The 19,425-nt window shown below is 35.2% G+C and overlaps 1 protein-coding gene across 1 annotated transcript in view; it reads left to right on the top strand.

Moving 5' to 3' along the window:
• The window catches only part of UGCG (UDP-glucose ceramide glucosyltransferase), a 34,709-nt gene extending 15,805 nt beyond the window's left edge, over window positions 1-18,904 (top strand). Inside the window, exons 2-9 of the mRNA XM_019749553.3 lie at window positions 2,514-2,655; window positions 9,546-9,648; window positions 10,339-10,440; window positions 12,563-12,675; window positions 14,072-14,250; window positions 15,235-15,321; window positions 15,605-15,794; window positions 16,261-18,904. Of these exons, the coding sequence (XP_019605112.1) occupies window positions 2,514-2,655; window positions 9,546-9,648; window positions 10,339-10,440; window positions 12,563-12,675; window positions 14,072-14,250; window positions 15,235-15,321; window positions 15,605-15,794; window positions 16,261-16,431 (1,087 nt within the window). The 3' untranslated portion in view covers window positions 16,432-18,904. The remainder of the gene's footprint in view (window positions 1-2,513; window positions 2,656-9,545; window positions 9,649-10,338; window positions 10,441-12,562; window positions 12,676-14,071; window positions 14,251-15,234; window positions 15,322-15,604; window positions 15,795-16,260) is intronic.
• Window positions 18,905-19,425: the final 521 nt, after the last annotated feature.

The following is a 19,425-nucleotide window of genomic DNA, read 5'->3' as shown; positions in this document are numbered from 1 at the left end:
TAGCTTGCATTCTGGGTTCCAAACCCACGTGGTTAGGTGTTCTCCAGGGAAACTTTTTCCTTTTATTCCACTTCACTCAGGACTGAATCCAACATAGGCAACATCCCATCTTCCAAGCTCTGTGGGCCAAGATTTTTTAACTTTGCCTTTCAGGGATTCCACATTTATACAAGGTTCTCTGAATGGATCTCCTATGATTCTTGTCTCAGGTTTGTCACCATCTCTAGGTCATCAGTGACCAGCAGGTGGCCCTGGGGCAAGCAAGACCTCCAGCACTCACTCACTCAGAAATTTCTCATTTCTGTCCTGGGATGTTTTCCTTTATTTTCCTAACAGTTTAGTCATATATTTAAAACATGCATGCTTTTAGTGCATTTGTATGGAAAAGGAAGGTAAGAAAATTATAAATATTATATAAGGATTTATACAGAGGGTGCCAAAAAAAAATATGTATACACATTTTAAGAAAGGAAAAAAGTGTATTAAAATTGTGATACTCAAGATATACTGATAACAAAAGATGAATATACGTCATGTGTATACAATTTTTTGGCACCCTTGGTGTATGTATAATATGTTTTGGCTTGTATATACATTTAAAAAAAAATCTCTGGAAGGATAAGCAAGACACTAATAATGCTGGGGAGGGGTGATAGGAATGAGGCAGGTGGGGGACAGGGAGACTTATATAAACCTCTTAGTATTTTTTGTGATTTGAACCATATTAGCTGTTCAGTCAAGTATATACTAAAACTGCCCCCCCGACACACCCCTAATAATCTAGATGTCCTGTATTGGGTGGGTTTCTCTAGACCTCTAGTCTACTATTTTGTTGGAAATGGAATGGTGGTCATTTTTGTGGTTATAGAAATTTTAGATCATGATTGAAACCCCTGTCCAGCCCTTTAGATGAACTCTGTAGATCAGTATGTTCCAACCTATATGTGTGACAAAGGATTAGTCCTTTAAACTTTTCCAATCTGTCATGGACTGATACTTTGATAAAACTACAATAAAAATAAATTACTGATCACATGCTTGGATGGCATGGCAATGTCAACTTGCTATAAAAGTTTCTAAATGTTTTCTCTTGATTTCGTCTCATCACAGACCAATAAAAAGCAACTCGTGGACTAGACCACACTGAGCAGCACTCCATTGAGCATGCTCCATTGTTTTCTAGCCTTTTGTGTGTGGATCAGAAATTGATACACTGTCTTTTAAACTTCTTGTTGGTTTCAAATGTTTTCCATTGTGGGTAACCTGTCTTCTCGCTGTAAAGATGTCTGGATGGCCATCCCTGAAACATTAGGCGTTCACTACAGTACAACTCTGCCTGAATTCGCTGGGAGCCAGCCTGTGGCTGGCTGCTCTGGATGAGGGTACTGGTGTACTTCAGAAGTCCTTCAGAGATTAATAGTTTATTTCTCAAACCTAAGATGCACTGATGCTGGTATCTTCTAGATCTTCTACAAGGTCTTATTGGTTGGTTTTCATGCTGCGAAGTCAGGACTGCCATCTGGCTGCCAGCAATTGTAAGATGCCATCGATTTCAGAGATGTTAAAATGTGGAAGGACGTGTGTCTGAAGATACCTCGCAGGTGGCCCCGTGATTGTCCTAGCCTCTGTTGAGTGCTTGGAGACTTGCTTATGAGAAGAGGGGGAGGAAGCTTTTGGTGACTTCCTTTAGAAACTTCACTACTCTGCTGAATGACATCTCATCTCTTTGTTGTGGCAGCCTGACATTAACGGGCGCATTCTCTCATCTCTAAGGGGCATGACTTTCCGCATTAGGCGCTCTGTGCTGCAGCACCCTTGGGATGAACCAGCACTGAGACCTTGGCCACCTAACTTATCTGTGAATTGGTGGCACTGGTTATTTTCGCAGTGTCATTAATAGACATTTTTCTCATCATTGAGATTTTTTCCCCCATACTTTCATCATCCCGCTGTTCCACCCCTGCTTTTGAATATTGGGAGTTCTGCTAGTTACCCCATTTTCTTGCTTGCCATGCAGGCGGCTTGGTACTTCTTTCAGTCATAGGTTATCTGGAATATTTGTTATAGAAATTTTTCAAATTTTTCTGGTTACCCTTCCGGATTTTCCTGGTTCAGATAGGGATTTTCCCCACCATGGTTTTTATAGTTCTTTGGCCAGTTTGATGACAGTTAATGTATGGGCTCTAACTCTGTCATGCATTCTTTCACCATGTATTTATTGAATGCCGACTCTGTGCCCAGTATAGTTCTGGGCACTGAGAGTACAGCAGTTGACAATAGTCTTCAGTTCTGGCCTTCGTGGGAATACTCCTTCTGCTTAGTTCTGGTTTTCTTAATCTGGAAGCTTACCTGCTTCTACTTTTCTTCATTTTCAGATACTGTATCCCTTTAGAAAGATGTCAGTTTAGAGATATTTTAACTTAGAAATTTGTTGATAACTTGGTACAGACTACATATAGATTTGGCACTAATGTATTCTCCAGTAATAATGTATATGGTCATTTGCTTTTTAGCCGATTACACCTCAACAAGAAGGCAACGGACAAACAGCCATATAGCAAGCTCCCAGGTGTGTCTCTTCTGAAACCACTGAAAGGAGTGGATCCTAACCTCATCAACAACTTGGAAACATTCTTTGAATTGGATTATCCCAAAGTAAGTACACTGTTGTCCTCGTTGGAAATGGGCTAGACCATGCTTTTCTCCCCTCCCATGGTAAATACTTACAGAGGCGTTTTGACAGAAGGTATTAAAAAGTCAGGTTGTCAACCTCATAAAATTTATGCTGTAATAGCAGTAGTCCCAGGAACTCAGACAGTGTTAAGTGCCTGGTGGTTTGAATAAAAAAAAGTCTTGTTCCAGGAGAGTCGCTTGTGAACAATAGGAAGAGGAGGCAGTGAGAGAGAGTGAAAGAGCAGTGCGCAGGGGTCTGAAATGGGACGCGGGTCAGCTAGAACTAAACCGAACTCCCCCTGAGAATCTGGCTTCGAGCCAAGAAAATTAGTGATAAGGTAGAGCTTCATCACACCTAATTTCTAATTTCTTTATTTTTCAGGGTTTTAATATCTAATTGTACTGCTCGTATCATAACTATATAATCTGTATATTCATAAACTCGGTGTACTCCCTTCATTGGAGAACGTCCAGTTTTCTTGAGATGAGAGCATTCTTTTTATCTCTTCCCTTCAGTTTCTTAGGAGAACTTAATATTCCTTGATTTTTGTAGTTACCTTTACTGCAGCTATTTGAGACACTGCTTTTGAAAAGGCGTTCTGGGGGTAGACTACTTGTGAGAAGGATGTGTCCTTTAATTTCTACCTGCTTGATTTTCAGTCCCGTTAGTTTTCCCTTTGTGGTCTCTATTCACTTGCCTCAGTTTTTTCATAGTTTTTGCCACTTGGAAACACTGTCCCTCTTATTTCTTTAGGACAATGTAGCTCAAGTAGTGAGAAGGAAGATGATATATACACCACACTTCTCGTGATGACCAGTTTTCATTCTCTTACTTTTTTTGTGTTAGCCCTTATTTTTTTCGGTAGCACCAATGAAAAGAATAAAGAAGACACAGGCATGATAGCCTTAATGCAGCTCTTACTAAGTATGTAGACATGAGTATCATTCAGTTATTTTTTAGTGTTATATTATCATTTTCAGAGTTTCGGAGTCCAAGTATTTGAAGCAAAAAATTAAATATTTCTAGTTTGTGTGTGTTTATATATGTATTGAATAAATTTAAAGAGAGCTAAATTAGGCATGTATAAATCTATCCAATAACTATGTAATTTTTAAAAAACAAGATGTACTTTTAAAATTTTTTATTTTATTTTAATTTTTTTAATTAAATTTATTGGGGTAACATTAGTTAATACCATTATGTGTTTCAGGTCTATAATTCTGTCATACATCATCTGTATATTCCACTGTGTGTTCACCACCAAAGGCTAATCTCCTTCCATCATCATATGTTTGATCCCCCTTTACCCTCTTCATTTTCCCCTACAACCCCCTCCCCCTCTGGTAACCACCATACTGTTGTCTTTGTCTATAAGTTTGTTTTGTTTGTTCGTCTGTTGCTTTTTGTTTTACGTTCCATAAAAGAGTGAAGTCATAATTCTTACACTTTTCCATCTAACTTATTTCACTTAGCGTAATAGTCCTAAGACCCATCCATGTTGTCACAAATGGCAGTATTTTTTTTTTTTTTTATGGCGGAGTTCTTGATTTTTTTTCAAACTAAAAAGTGGCCATATAATTCAGGAAGAATTATATAAATAAAATTAATTGTAAAATGAGCTTTGCAATGAGAAAAATGGAAGTTTTTCAAGCCCCCCATTACATAAGTAAATGGAAAGGAGAATTAATTTTTATGAATGAAAGATTTATTTCATTGATTATAAATGAATCTCAAAACATAGCTTAGACTCATATGCACTTATCCTTGTGACAGTCTCACATTTCAAGTTTTTTAACCATTATCCTACGCTTTCCCCCTTTCTCACTCAACCACTTTTAAAACCTATTTACAAAATTTTTATGTTCCAGCTTTTGTGACATGATAGTCATGGAATTTAAATGGTTGCGGAAGTTAGTGTGGACTTTATTTATAGAAAGGTTTTAAAAATAACCCCAGGAACATATGTAACCATTAATTATGAACATTTGGGATGAATCAATAATTGATTTCTTCTTATGAATGAAGATTTATTTGTTTTTTAATTACAATTTGGGATTATCTCAAGAACTCTAGTTTCACTTAGTTCTTTTTCTACTTAAATTATGTCATCAAGGCATTTAAATTGATCAAGGGGAAAGCTATTTTGGTACTTACTATTAAATGAGTAACAGTATATGCAAGAGCTTGTTTTTAGTTTTTAGTTCACAATTTATTTTCTAATTATAAAAGTATTGTTAGCTGTGTAAATAGAAAATTTAGAAAGCAGAGGAAAAGCACGTAATACTTGCAATCTAAAGGAGAATTCTGATCTCGGCATTTTACTTGATTTTTTAAAAGACCAAAAGCAATGGCAAAATGTTCCACAAGAGACTGAAGTTAAACCACTGAAATCACACAAATTCGAGTGCGAACAGATGAGTCCTTTGTGTCACCAAAGAGGCATGTAGTCATGAAATTAACATTCATATGACTGCCAGGCCCAGTCAACTTTAATTATTTGCTTTTTGTCAAATGTGAATATTGTTTTACAAAAGTAAGGAAGTGTTTTCATTCTGGATGCAACTTTTTCCACTGTTATTTGATTTGGAACATTATAGACCATTTGGGGGGGTAAAAACAGAGCATGTTGAAATTCTAAAATTTTATATAATTTTGGGTATGTGAAAGATTTAATCCTGGTACTTGTTCTGAATTTCTAGGTCTAAATTTTGGTGAGACTTACTATACTAGATTGCCCTGAAAGATTTTTATGCTTTAAGTGTCTTATAAATCCACCTAATATTGACACTTATTCCTTGGGGAAAAAATTAGTTCTTGGAAAAAATTACAAGAATGAAAAAGTATTTTTCACAAAATTGAGTGTCAGCATAGAAGAAGGCATTTGGGGAGAAATTCAGCAGTAACAGGAAAACTCAGGAATCTACATCTAACGTGGCGCGATGGCTTTACTTTAGCAAATTCTGGCCACATGAAGAATGTTTAAAATTAATGAACAGAGTTATTAACAGAGTGAGGCCACTCTAATTGTGATTTTTCTTTTTCTTTTTTGCAAATACAGTCTTGGCATAAAACATTACAAGTTCAGTGCATGCGTGTTTGGATTCTTCATTGTTAGCAGTGTAGCTATCCTGAAGAGAAATTGTTTTCTAACCAAATAGTCTTCTAACAAAGAATTAAAAACAATCGAAAATCACATCGGTTATCTAAAGATAAAACACAATACATGTCATAAAACTACTAAGTGTGAAAGATTAGGGATTTACCAAATAAATTTGAAAAATAGTATAAACTACCTAGTTCTTGAAAATAGATAAGTATTTAATATTATCTGTCAAAACGTTGAATTCAGAACAGTTTTCTTACAAAACATTTCCTGCCTGGCATCTATCTTTCACTCAAAAGCTACCCTAGGACATATGTATTAGCTTAATAAATATATTCGTCACCTACTCTGTGCCAGAGAATGTTCTAGGCATTGGTGTCTAAGTCCATTCTGGCATAGAATTTATATTCCACTGTAATCCAAATGTCATAAAATTTGTCTGTAAACATGATGTGTAGGTATTTAGAAATAATTCAAGGTACTCCTACTTAATAGGCAATATAATTGAGTAATATTTTAAAACATTTTTCTATTTTTAAAGGATATTTTTATGTTGTGTACTATACTAAAAACTTTACATTCCTAATGTCTGTAGGGCTAAATCAACGAGATTTTTCTAATATTATTTATATGTCTAAATCTAGTGTTTTTATTAATACTACTTTTTATCCATAAAGCAGGAAAGTAGCATTCATGATTATTGCAGTTTCAGATAGTTATTCAGTTCTTAAATATCAAAGGGCTGAATCCTGGTTTGTGGATTTTTCTATAACTCTCTTGTTCTCAGACTTTTAGTCATCTCAGTGTTTAAAAAGAAAAAGGAAAAAATAGTCATTTTAGCTATTTATATAGCAACCTTTACTAAAGATTTGATGGAGGCTAACCTCATCTAAAGTACTCCCGGGTTTATTTCTAGATTTTATGTACTCATATTCACACTGGGTCCATTTATAGTGGAATTTACTATATACCTCACGTCCCTTTCAGATTTATGAAGTAAATGTTTTCTTATAGTATTTTTATAAACACCATATTTTTGAACATATGTACCTTTGCCTAACCCTTTAGATAGTATAAAAAATATGAAAAATTATTTTTGTGTTAGCTAAGAAAACCTTGAACCAATTTAATATCTTGTATTTTGCCAGTCGCAGTGTAGTTGAAGTGATTTAACTATTCAAATACAGAGAGAGAGCCCTAGCAAATAAAATGTTTGATCAAACTGTGAAGACACAGAGATGATAATCGTAGCTGAAAATGAAGATTCCTGGTTAAAATCTAATACTTCAGAAAACACTTGGAATGCTACCAATATCAGAAGCAATTAAGCGAAAGTTGTCTTTAATAGGAATCTGAACATTTTTTAGATGTTGTGAATTGAGTTTCATTTGCACTCTGGCTTATCAGAAAGTATTTATTTTCCATTTGAAATTAAGTTTTAAGAGGTGTAATCAATAAAAATAAAAACTTTAAACTTTGACTTTGAATAAAGGTAAACTGTACCTCCAGTATATTAACACCATATACTTCTCAAAAAATTTTTACTGTCACCTAATACAGTTTTTTTTTCCTTCCCATTGAGTATATTTCTAGTATTCTATTTTACAAAGTTTTTTCCTGCTGAGGTAAAAGGTTAAGAGTAGCTTTTTATGTTTTATGGAATTGTATTGCTTATAAACATTTCCTTTCTCTGTACTCACTCATACGTGCAAAACACCATAAATTATAAAAACATTAAAGAAACTGTTAAATTTAGAAAAACAAGGAACTCCTTCAAGCAAGCCTAGCTGAGCAGTTTACTACGTAGTAGGAAAGCTAATTGTTACTATTACCCTTTGGAAAGTCACTCAACCTTTCTAATCCTCACTGTCAAGGTCAATGTGTTATGGTGGGTCACCCAAACATTGTTTTGACAGTCAGGTTGGCAGGATGGCTGACACTTTATGGGACTCAGAATCAACCCTTTGGGAAATTTCAGGGGTGTGGCAGGAGTGGTGCCCTTCCCATTCTCAGATTTTTATCTGGTCTCCAGGAACTAGGTAGCTATAAAGTTGGTTTCAATACCTTTTGAGTGGCAGTTCAAGTCATTAAAAGAAGCTATCGGATAGAATATGTAATAATAGGTAGAAAGTAGGAGGAAAGTATACTTTTTTTGTTTTGTTTCTATAAATTTTATTGGGTAATATTGAGGGACAGTGTGTTTCTTCAGGGTCCCTCAGCTCCAAGTCCAGTTGCCGTTTTCAATCTTTAGTTGCAGGGGGCACAGCCCCACCATCCTATGCGGGAATTGAATCGGCACAATTGCTCTTGAGAGCTCTTGCTCTAACCAGCTGAGCCATCTGACTGCCCCACCAGTAGCTCAGCGGCAGCTCGTTGTTTTCAATCTAGTTGTGGAGGGCGCAGCTCTCTGGGCCATGTGGGAATCGAACCAGCAACCCTGTTGTTCAGAGCTCACACTCTAACTAACTGAGCCATTTGGACACCGCTAGTATACATTGTTTTCTCCTCTAGTTAATTACTGAGACAACATTTTCGTCACTTGAAAAAAAATCTTACTACGTCTTCATGGACCTTAGTCATAGCTCTTTTGTGCTCAATCACTAATCTCTATATTGCCAGTTTTTGCTGAGATGCTATGTATTAGGCAAACAGTAATTAATTGTTGTGCTCAAGGGCACTGTAAACATTTTATTTCCACTTTTTACTTGCGTATGCTTATTAATAGGAGTAAATAAAATAGGGCTTCCCTTTACCTGAGTTAGTCCCTGTATGTTAGACACTTAAAGTTGTGTCCTGAGCTCTTTCTATTTTTTAGAACACATGGCTTTGCTATTTTTTCATGAAGATAATTATTTGAAAAAAAAATACTACTTTGAATACATATCTCACGAAATGTTAGAGTAGCATCTTTGTACATGAAAGCAAATACTTTTTAAAAATTCAGTGGTTTACTAAATGGTAACTTAGAGCTCAAGATTTTATAAATCGGGTTACATGTCAAAATCAAATTCTGATTCAGAAGTCTAAGAATGGGGCCTGGTGCTCTCGTTTTAAAATAAATGTCCCAGGGTAACTTTGACACAGCCAGTGAAGTGCTAAGAAATGACTTCCTTAATGTACTATCAGAGTTAGTAAACATAGCACTGGGCAAAATAAAATCCTGAGTATTCTCATATTTAAAAGGCTAAGTAAGCATGCTTTTCAGAATGATGCATTTTGAATCAAATCAAATTCTACATTATTTCAAAAACTATTATACAATGAAAATCTAATCTCACTTTGTCCTTTTCACGTGAAGAGTTAGGGAAAGCCCTTTAAATTTCTTGTAATGGTATGTACTTCATAGAACCTTCATGAAATAATATTAAGTTCAGAGACAAAGTGCTGGAGAATGGAGGATGTGTTGATTTTGTTTGCTTTCTATGTTGCTGTTACACATCTAGGCACCCTCTCGCGCATTCAGTAAATCTTCAGTAATGAAGGGCATGGGGAAGCTTAAGACCTGATTTAGTTACTAGGCCATGCCTCTGGGAATGGCAAGACTTCAGCTGTAGGCGCCGCCAATCTCCATGATCTCTTCAGCTTGCAGACAGCCCCTGTTCTGGAGAAGCTGCCCTCAGTTAAAGCCAACCCTTAATATCATAAGTGTTTGCATCCATTATGAATATACTCTTCTTCACTTTTAAACTTTGTGTGCATAATTGCTTGTTCTTCTTAATGCTCTTTGGTCAAAGAGTTTAATTGATATAAAATACATTCTTTGGCTAGTATGAAGTACTCCTTTGTGTACAAGATCATGATGATCCAGCCATTGATGTATGTAAGAAGCTTCTTGGGAAATATCCAAATGTGGATGCTAGATTGTTCATAGGTAAGTAACAAATTCTGCAATAACATTTTGCTTTCATGGTATTAGGTAGCATTGATCTTTGCATTAAACTATCGATTAAGGTGTCAGCCGTCCACTGAAGCTATGGGCTTGTTTGTTGGAGAAGTGTAAGGTGTTTATATCCTTATGAGAAAACTTAAGTTATAAAAACAAAAGGTTTTTTGTTTCGTATCTGGGAGTAACAAAATAACAACAACAAAAAAGTTACCCAAATTATGTTTTACTTATCAACCAGATATGAGAGTCTGTTTTTGTTTCTTTAATATTTTCACTGTGTGGCCTTTTCTATATCTCATTCACTGTAATTGGGAGTGAGCAATGGAATTCCCTTTTTTTTTTCTTGCAAAAAGAATATTTTTCCAAAAGCTTGTAGGCTTATTCTGAAGACTTTTTATAGAGGTAAATTTTCCATTAAATATTGATCCATACTTACTAACTAATACAAGAAGTTAAGAATTGGAAAACAAACTAAGAATTTTTCAAAGATAAATGATGTAATTATTTTTTTGAGAATAACCAGTTTTTTCTAGATACATTATGAATAAGGAATGGAAAACAATGTTAAAGTATGTTCATTTAAATTATTAAATGTGCAAGTACTTTTCACTTCTCTCTACCATGTATCTATATAATAGTAAATATTTTTTCACTGCTGTACTTTTAACTTTTCAGGTGGCAAAAAGGTTGGCATTAATCCTAAAATTAATAATCTAATGCCAGGATATGAAGTTGCCAAGTATGATCTTATCTGGATTTGTGATAGTGGAATAAGAGGTGAGGTTTTCCTTATTTATTTTATAAAACTATTCATTTGATAAAAGCAACCTGAAAATAAATTTATCAATCCCTTTTGTTTGCCTAATAAATTCATTTCATCATTATTTCATGGTAATACGTCAAGTTATGCTAAGATTTTGACTTTTTTTCACGCTAACCTGGAATATTACATGTTTAAAAACTTGTTCATTTTGAGAAAATTCTAACCATTAAAGCAATGTAGTCATGAGGGATGTCTGAACATAATGAGCATTTTGAAGCCCCAGCTCCATTAACGAGACTGCAGCGCCAGCTCTGGGTCTTGAGTGGCACCTCTCGCTAGGCTACATAGCTTCAGGTTCCTGGGCCCGGAGGACACCCACCAACCACACTATGGCAGTGTATGACCTGTTCTTAATTGCTGCTAATTCTGGTGATGCCCCTTATCCCTGTTGTTTCCCCAAAGCCTCAGCTCGGCCAGAGTGATTTGTTACAAATGAGCGAAAGACAAGTTCCCGCTTCCCTCAGAAAGGAGAGGAGCTGAGCTGCAGTGCTGCATTGGGCTTCTCGCCTTCCAGCTCTCCCCAAACCTGAAACCCAGATGGAAGCTTTGTATGTTCTCCTTCCTGGGAGAAAACCACCTGTCAGAAGGGTATCATGTTGCCCACTCCCCATTCTTCACCCTGCGCAGAGGCTGGCTTTTCCGCCTCCTCCCTACAGTGCCTGGTGGACAAGTGCTACACCCACAAACACAGACCTTTTGTTGGGACTTGTCCTATAGCTGGTATTAAAGATGTGCTATTAGTGCAATGAGGTGAAGGCTGTCTGCGCAGAGAAATACATCATTTATATAAGAATACATTTCATAAATAAATAGCAAAAAAAAAATGTAGTCATGGTCCATTATACAGTCCCCGAGCTTTTTCGTAGGTGTAAATTTTCCTTTGTTCATGTGGTACTTATCTTTTACTTTAATCTGTTTGTGGCACACACAATATACGCTCTCACACAAAGGGACAGAAATTAATAGGTGTTTCACTAGAATATATGCTTCGCTTTTTACTTAGCTGATTTTAACAGGAAGACTTTTATATACTGAAATTATAATTTGCATTTTTAAACATTTATACTTACAATAATTTTAGTGTTCTGTAATATTCTGTTATACTCTGATTACCTCAGGTTTCTCAACCTCAACACTATTGGCATTTTGTGTTGGATATTTGTGGTTGAGGCCATCCAGCAGGAGGTTTAGCAGCATCCCTGGCCTCTACCCACTAGATGCCTGTGACACCCCTCTCTCAGTTGTGACAACCAGCAGTGTCTCTGGGTAGTGCCGGTTGAGAACCACTGCCCTACAATATGCATATTTAAGGTCCAGATGCAGCTTTATACAATAAATTTAGTTCTTAAAAACTTGAAGGAAATAAAAATGAAGTAATGTAAAATGATATAAGATGTTTGCTGTTTGCATAGGGGACAATTTTTTTTTTTTAGCTTAAAATGCAAATTTGAAAATTAATAGAAGTGTGGCACTCCTAATTAATCAGTATCATTACACATTTATCCATTCATGGTCAGATTATGTTCATTCTTCACATTGACTATATTGAATTATTTACTGTCGTACATTTGTTATGTTTGCAGTGCACACGTCTGTCAGGTATAATCTCGTTTCATTCCTGTCAGCAGTTTTGTGAGATACACTATCTTTTACCGTCCAAGAAAGTGGAGCTCATTTCCTGTGGTTGGAGGGTGGAGGAGCCAACACAGGGTTTGACCTTTGACCTCTGCTCCTGTAGCTTTTGGACTAGGACACATTATCCATTATTCCACTTCGGAGGTTCTAAAATGGGGGGAGTAATGTTTTCAAGGTATATCCTGCCTCTGGTACATAGTAGGTGTATACTGGCCTGAAAATGTGTAGAGTGAATTAGCTCATCATAAATTATGCCTTGTTGAAATTTTGTATTCTTTTCAAAGGTGATTGAGATTCCTTTTATTAGATCCAGATGTAAAAAAACAATTCTTCTTAATTTAATAAACAACTCACAAAATATACTTTACGTTAGTAGGCATTTGACTAAAAAAGAATTTTGTCTCTCTCCCCCTTGCCACCTGTTTGTCTTTTTTATTATAGTAATTTCAGACACGCTCACTGACATGGTCAACCAAATGACAGAGAAAGTAGGCTTGGTTCATGGGCTGCCTTATGTAGCAGACAGACAGGGCTTTGCGGCCACATTAGAACAGGTAAGTGCGATGGTCATAAATAATATTCTTCTTATCAGATCCCGAATCTCCCAGAAGCTTGAGACTATTCTGAGAGCTGGGATAACATTTTGTTTTGGACAGGACCAATTGTCCACTAATCAAATTATTGTTTAGTAAAGGAATCTCTGGGTGGTTGCTTTAAAAGAAAATACTTTTTATTCTTATATGCCACATTGTGTTTTTGTTTTAGAAACATCCAAGTTGATATATATATGTCAATGATAACACATCTTCCAGATTACACCCACTCCCTTAATTTAGGTTTAATCTGCATAGTTAGAGAGAATGGAAACAGGCCGAAGGAATTATTCCCTTCTATAAAGAGATCTTGGGAGTCACCATCAAAGCCCTTAGTCCCTTCTCATTCCTAAAGACCTCACTTAATAGCTGCTTAAGGAATTAAGATGTGTGCTTCTGGTCTTTGCAGTTTAGTCCAATGTAGTACCGCAGAGGGCTTCATTACAGTCTGGACATAGGGTCGGTGGCAAGAATCATATTCTTAATTCATTGCCCTGATAATTCTCTTGTTCCATGCTGTGTGTGTAACGCCTGCCATTGAGAAAGATCACTGCTCTCTATTTCAAGCTAGTTAGAAAAGGCAGCATATCTAAGATGGAAATAATAAATAGGGCTTCATGTCTAATAAGTAGGGAAATGACCATCTTATTCTACCATTAATTTAGCAACTTACATATATCATGACTTCAAAGGGTCTCTACGGAAACGTAGATATGGGAGACAGAATTTTAATATCTGGCCTGTTTATGAAAAATACATTGAAAAATAAAATTGGAAATTGGAAAGAAGCTCAGTGACTCAGGGACAGGAAGCAGCTAGTTATGAAAGGAGACAAGAAAAGGAATTAAGAATTCGATTATCCTATAGGTTTATATAACTATAGGTGATGTTTGTATATGTAAGCATGTGTGTATACTCACACATACACATGTGTACACATACATACACCTATATGTAGATGTGTATGTGTGGTTACATGAACGTTCTGAAAGCAGGCCATTAAATATTTGTTAATATTTTATATGACAATGACTGATACTTTTACCTGTCTTATATCCAAATTAAATTTTATTTGGATATATCTTTGACTCTTGCAGTTTTGGGGAAGACAATATTTATTTGACAGTAGAATGTACTTTCCCCCTCCAGAAATAATAACAAGATAATAACAGAAGTCAACCGAAGAAATTACTCCTGCTATATGTAAACAGGATTTTATACCAGCTTTTATTCAGATAGTTTATGTAAGAATATTAGGGTGCTGATTCAGTCATACTTAAAGGAAATTCATTAGCAATAAGAGTTTATAAACCCATACTTGGAATATAAAATTCTAATTTTTTTTTTTTTTTTGCAGGTATATTTTGGAACTTCTCATCCAAGGTCCTATATCTCTGCCAATGTAACTGGTTTCAAATGTGTGACAGGAATGTCTTGTTTAATGAGAAAGGATGTGTTAGATCAAGCAGGAGGGCTTATAGCTTTTGCTCAATACATTGCTGAAGATTACTTTATGGCCAAAGCAATAGCTGACCGGTAAGAAAACAAAATTACAGTAGGCTACAGTAGTTTTTAGTGCCTAACTTCTCTTGGTTTATTATATTCGTTAAACCCATGGATTAAGGGCTATTTTATTTAATATTTTTGTTTTGTTTTGTTTTTTGCTAGTGAGTACAGAATAGGTTAATATTTTTAGAAAGTAATAGAAATTATTTATGTAGACATGTTATACTAATGAAGCAAATAAGTGTTCTGATTCTTCTGTTAGTCTTCAGATTAATGAGATTTGAAGTGATTAAGAAGCAGCGGCTCTGTGATTGTGAATTTTCATTAGTATGAATGTAAATTTCTGTGTTTTAAAAGAATTAAGAAATATCAGTGTAGTCGTAAGCCAATAGGTGAAAATTTTAAAAATATGATTTCAAATTTTGAAATTTCTCATATTATTTGATGCTTTGCTAAGAAGCTAATTCACTTAACATTTCTCTAACACAAAAATGATAATTTGCTTTTAAAGGGGGTTATTGCCTTGTGTGATATTTTACTGTGATGATTTAGATACGATTTTAAAAACTGAAGTATGTTTTTTTAAAATTCTCTTAGGATGGTGTTCGTATGATTAATGGTTTCATAGTGTTTCACGTGAGATACGTAATGCCACTTTCTGTTTCCATTTCTTTTTGAATATCCACACGTTACACCCCCACCTTTTTTTTGGTTAATAGTGACAGAGACTAAACTATTAAGTACAGAGCCCACTCCATTTAGAACTTTCAGAATGCCTGTATTTTTCAGTTTCTTAACCTAAAATGAGATGTAGTTCCTTCCAGCTCTTAGATGGTACTATCACAGACCTGTGTAATTGCATAATTGCTAAATAATCCATAAGTATGATACACCCTAAATAGGGTACTAATTCTGAGGACGAGGCTCACCCTTTACAGTCGTGAGTAAATGCATAATCAGCCGTACTTGCCACATGCTCATCATAACTCATTTTATAATTATCTTATTTTTCAGAGGTTGGAGGTTTGCGATGTCCACTCAAGTTGCAATGCAAAACTCTGGTTCATATTCAATTTCTCAGTTTCAATCCAGAATGATCAGGTGAATCAGAATTTTTTTATATGCTCATCTCTATTTTCTCACATTCTACACTTTGAATTTTATAGTATTTATTCATCAGAGTATAGATCATACAAATGGATTTGTAGACTTTTTTTCTTGGTACACTAAATAAAAATAACAGAAAGATTATTAAATGCTCTGTAAAGAGGAGGGCCTCTATGTAACAGGGTAAAGAGCTGCTTGCTCATTTTGGGGAAAAATTTGATTAGTCTTGTAACCAGGCTGTTGTTTAAAGAAAATCATTTTTTGTGTTTTTTTTAAGGTGGACCAAATTACGAATTAACATGCTTCCTGCTACAATAATTTGTGAGCCGATTTCAGAATGCTTTGTTGCCAGTTTAATTATTGGATGGGCAGCTCACCATGTATTCAGATGGGATATTATGGTATTTTTCATGTGTCATTGCCTGGCATGGTTTATATTTGACTACATTCAACTCAGGGGTGTGCAGGTATGTGGACAGGCATGAAAAGGTTTGCAGACATTTGGTGGAACTAAAACTTTTCAATTTATAAAAGGTTGAAGAAAATCTATCTGAGCCATTCTTCAGCTTCCCATTGAAGGTTAATATCAGATTTAAACATTCCTTTCCTTAGTGGAATGTGGACACAAAGCTCAACTTGATTTTCAACTTTCAGTTGGTTATATTATACAATCACTTTTATTAAGACTCCAAAAAAAAAACACCGATGTTAAGCAAATCAAAAGTAGTCAAATTCAGAATATATAACAGCAGTTTTTTTAATGCTTCTTATCTACTCATAATTAACTTTTCTTAACCAATATAGCATAACAATTGGATTATCTAAAGAAACAAGACTTTATGTAGTGTACTGAAAAAAGTGAATTCAAAGAATTTAATTTTTTAACTGTGTCTTTAGTTTGACAGTAATTTTTTTTTTTTTTTTAATTCCTAGGGTGGCACACTGTGTTTTTCAAAACTTGATTATGCAGTAGCTTGGTTCATCCGTGAATCCATGACAATATACATTTTTTTGTCCGCATTGTGGGACCCTACTATAAGCTGGAGAACTGGTCGCTACAGATTACGCTGTGGAGGAACAGCAGAAGAAATCTTAGATGTATAACTACAGCTTTGTGACTGTACATAAAGGAAAAAAGAGAAGTATTATAAATTATGTTTATATAAATGCTTTTAAAGATCTACCTTCAGTAGTTTTATCATATGTATGTTTTGGTATCTGTAATTTATTTTGCATGGCACTTGCATCTGTGAAAAAAACAACAACAACACATCTGTAGTCTTGGCCAAATGGTACCCTTTATTTTGTGGCAGTAGAAAATCAAGAGAATTGGTTCTAGGAACCTAGATTTGGTTTCTGTTGTTTATTTTTTTTAAATTTTATATATATATATATATATATATATATATATATATATATATATATATGTGTGTGTGTGTGTGTATATGTATATATATATGTGTGTGTATATGTATATATATGTGTGTGTATATATATATATGTGTGTATATATATATATATATACATGAGCTCTGCAACAAACACTGACAGTATCCTTCAGTAGAAAAAGTTTCTTATTTGTGAGTACACTTTTAGAACATTTATAGGATGGCAGCAGCTTTGGGGGTTTAGAAAAGACTAGAAGGTAATCACTGTTCACGTCTGAAGTGAACTGTTACGCAGTGAACAATCGCAGTGAGGTACTAACTGAGAAACTTTTTCAAGCTTTATGCCTACCTCTTGTAGTTGTTGCAGAGCAGATATAAATTGTAATAGGTAGCTAGGCCTTGCAAAAACAAACAGAAAAACTTTAAAAATAATAATAATAAAAGAGCTGGAGTCTAGTATTTCTATGAATCTGTGAGAGATATTTTTTTGGTCTCACTGCAATGAACCAAAAGTGGTTGAGTTTGGTTTTCATTTGTAGCCGTGTATTGAAGGCATCTTTCTGACCAACTCTTGTTGGTTCTGTCTTGAACCATTGTTAATCACTGTGCTGGTAAACCTTTCCTTTCCTTCCCTGCTCCTCACCCGACACACCTCATCTTTCCTTTTTTTGGGGGGGTGGGGGTGGGGTGGTTTTGTTTTAGTGTGAATGGATGTTTTGATAGTTGTGAGGAAAAATGCATTTCAGACACATTTCACACATGAGCTATTTTCTTACACAGTATGTCTTATTGTTAAAAAGAATGTAATTTCATGATACAGGTATTTAATATCTTTTTTAAGTAAGTAAATATATAGCCATCAATAATTAAATTGCAGTAGAGTATTAAGAGGGGACAGGATGAGTTTTACTCTTAAAATTAATCAGTATCAAACTAAGTCTACTGTGTGTGTGGTTTTTTGTTTTGTTTTGGTTTTTTTTACTATTATAGTTAGTCTAGTCTTATTTAAATTGGATTTTTGTATTCCAGTTTGTATGACAAAATAGACTAGATCAGTGCGAGCTGTAAATGCATGCTGTATTTCACTCTTCTCTGCTCCATCATGCCGCTAAACTTGCTTGTCAGGTTGTGCTTAACTTGTGGTGAACTGGACTTGTTTTTGTTTTAAAAAAAAAATAGGCAAATATGTAAGGGACAGTGCATAAGCCTTTCTTTTTTTTCGTAGTGGAATTTTTGCTTTTTCTGTAGGATTGGATGGCATGTTGTCCGTATGAATGCCTGCTGCAGGGCTGACTCTGGCAATATGGCAGCTTTAAATTCTGTTACTACAGTTTCCATGTCAAACCATATGTGTAGCATATTAGCAATAACTACATATTTATAGGAAATGAACACTTTTTCACTTCACTGAGCCAATTCATTTAATTGTCTAATGACTATATACATGGTTTAAATTGTACTATATCTGTAAATGTGTATATGCTATGTATACACATTAATATATAAGCTTTTCTCTGGGCCAAACTGCTTCATTCTTTTTTTTTCCCCCCTGCCTTATGATGAATTTGTTTGAAGGGCATCCTCTTCGTGAATAAAGGCTTTGATGCATATTCCTTTCTCTGTGAAATGGGTAGTATTGTTCCCTGAGGAAAGTTGCACAGTGAAAACCAGTCTAGTTGTGACCCACTCCGTGTTTCTGTTTTTAAATCACTGTTATACAAGTTGAATTTTGTAATTTGTTGGTTTGTTTAATGAAGTTTGGTTGAGGCCATCCTATGCACTGCCGAAGTGAAGTCTTGCTTATTACTTAGCTTTTTGCTGATCTCAGTATGGGCAAGGGAACAACAAAACCAAAATGGCTGGACAGACTTCTTGTGTTTTGTAAATATAATAAAAGGACTGTTCTGTCTGTGTGTCTTATGTGGTAGTGGAGTATTTCCTTCAAGTGAAGCTTCACTTAAGCAGACAGAGTGATTCTTTGTTTAGCAAGTTTAGAGTGATAATAAAATGGTAAGAAATAATATAAATGTTGAAGAAAGTATCACAACAGAACTGTAGGAGTCCCAATTTAATAAACTGTCTTTTCAAAGTGTCTAGAATATGCCATGTTTTATTATTTAAAATCATTGTCTTAAGTTTTTTGTTCAAAAAATAAAAATTTGAATACAATCAAAACATTAGCAATAATATATTTTTGTTTCCTGTCTTTCATTTTACATTTTTATAAATAACCTCAACATGTTCCACTATTTGCATCAGAATTATTAGAAGAATTCTGTCAAGTGTTAATTTTGAAATCTTCCTTTTACGTGTGCTACAGGCAGATTTATGACTTAAAGTTGGACTTTTCAGAATTTTGCATGGTAGAATTACCTGGAGATCTTTTTTGAAAATACAGATGCCTGGGTCCTGCCCACAGTGATTCTGGTTTAATTATTCTGGGGTGGGGCCTGAGCTGTGCAGATAGAACTCAGAAGCACTGGCCCATAATAACATTTACAGAAGTTCCATTGGTCCTTTTGGCCCCTCTCTCACCTGGGCTCACAGCCTGAACTCAGCCGTCTAGATCTTATAACTCCAGTGGCTAGGCAAGGCAGGTCCAAGGAAAGGAATGGAATGGCATTGTTGCTGGAGGCCTAGCAGAAGACAGACTAAGCTGCCCCCCACACACTGCCAGCGCCGGCCTCCTCCCAAGCTAGAGACACTCCTG

This window comes from Rhinolophus sinicus, chromosome 16, assembly GCF_057876585.1.
Source record: "Rhinolophus sinicus isolate RSI-liver-muscle chromosome 16, RSI-T2T, whole genome shotgun sequence".
Taxonomy (NCBI): Eukaryota; Metazoa; Chordata; class Mammalia; order Chiroptera; family Rhinolophidae; genus Rhinolophus; species Rhinolophus sinicus.
Note: the sequence above shows the minus strand (reverse complement) of the source record. Positions and strands in the feature narration are given on the sequence as shown.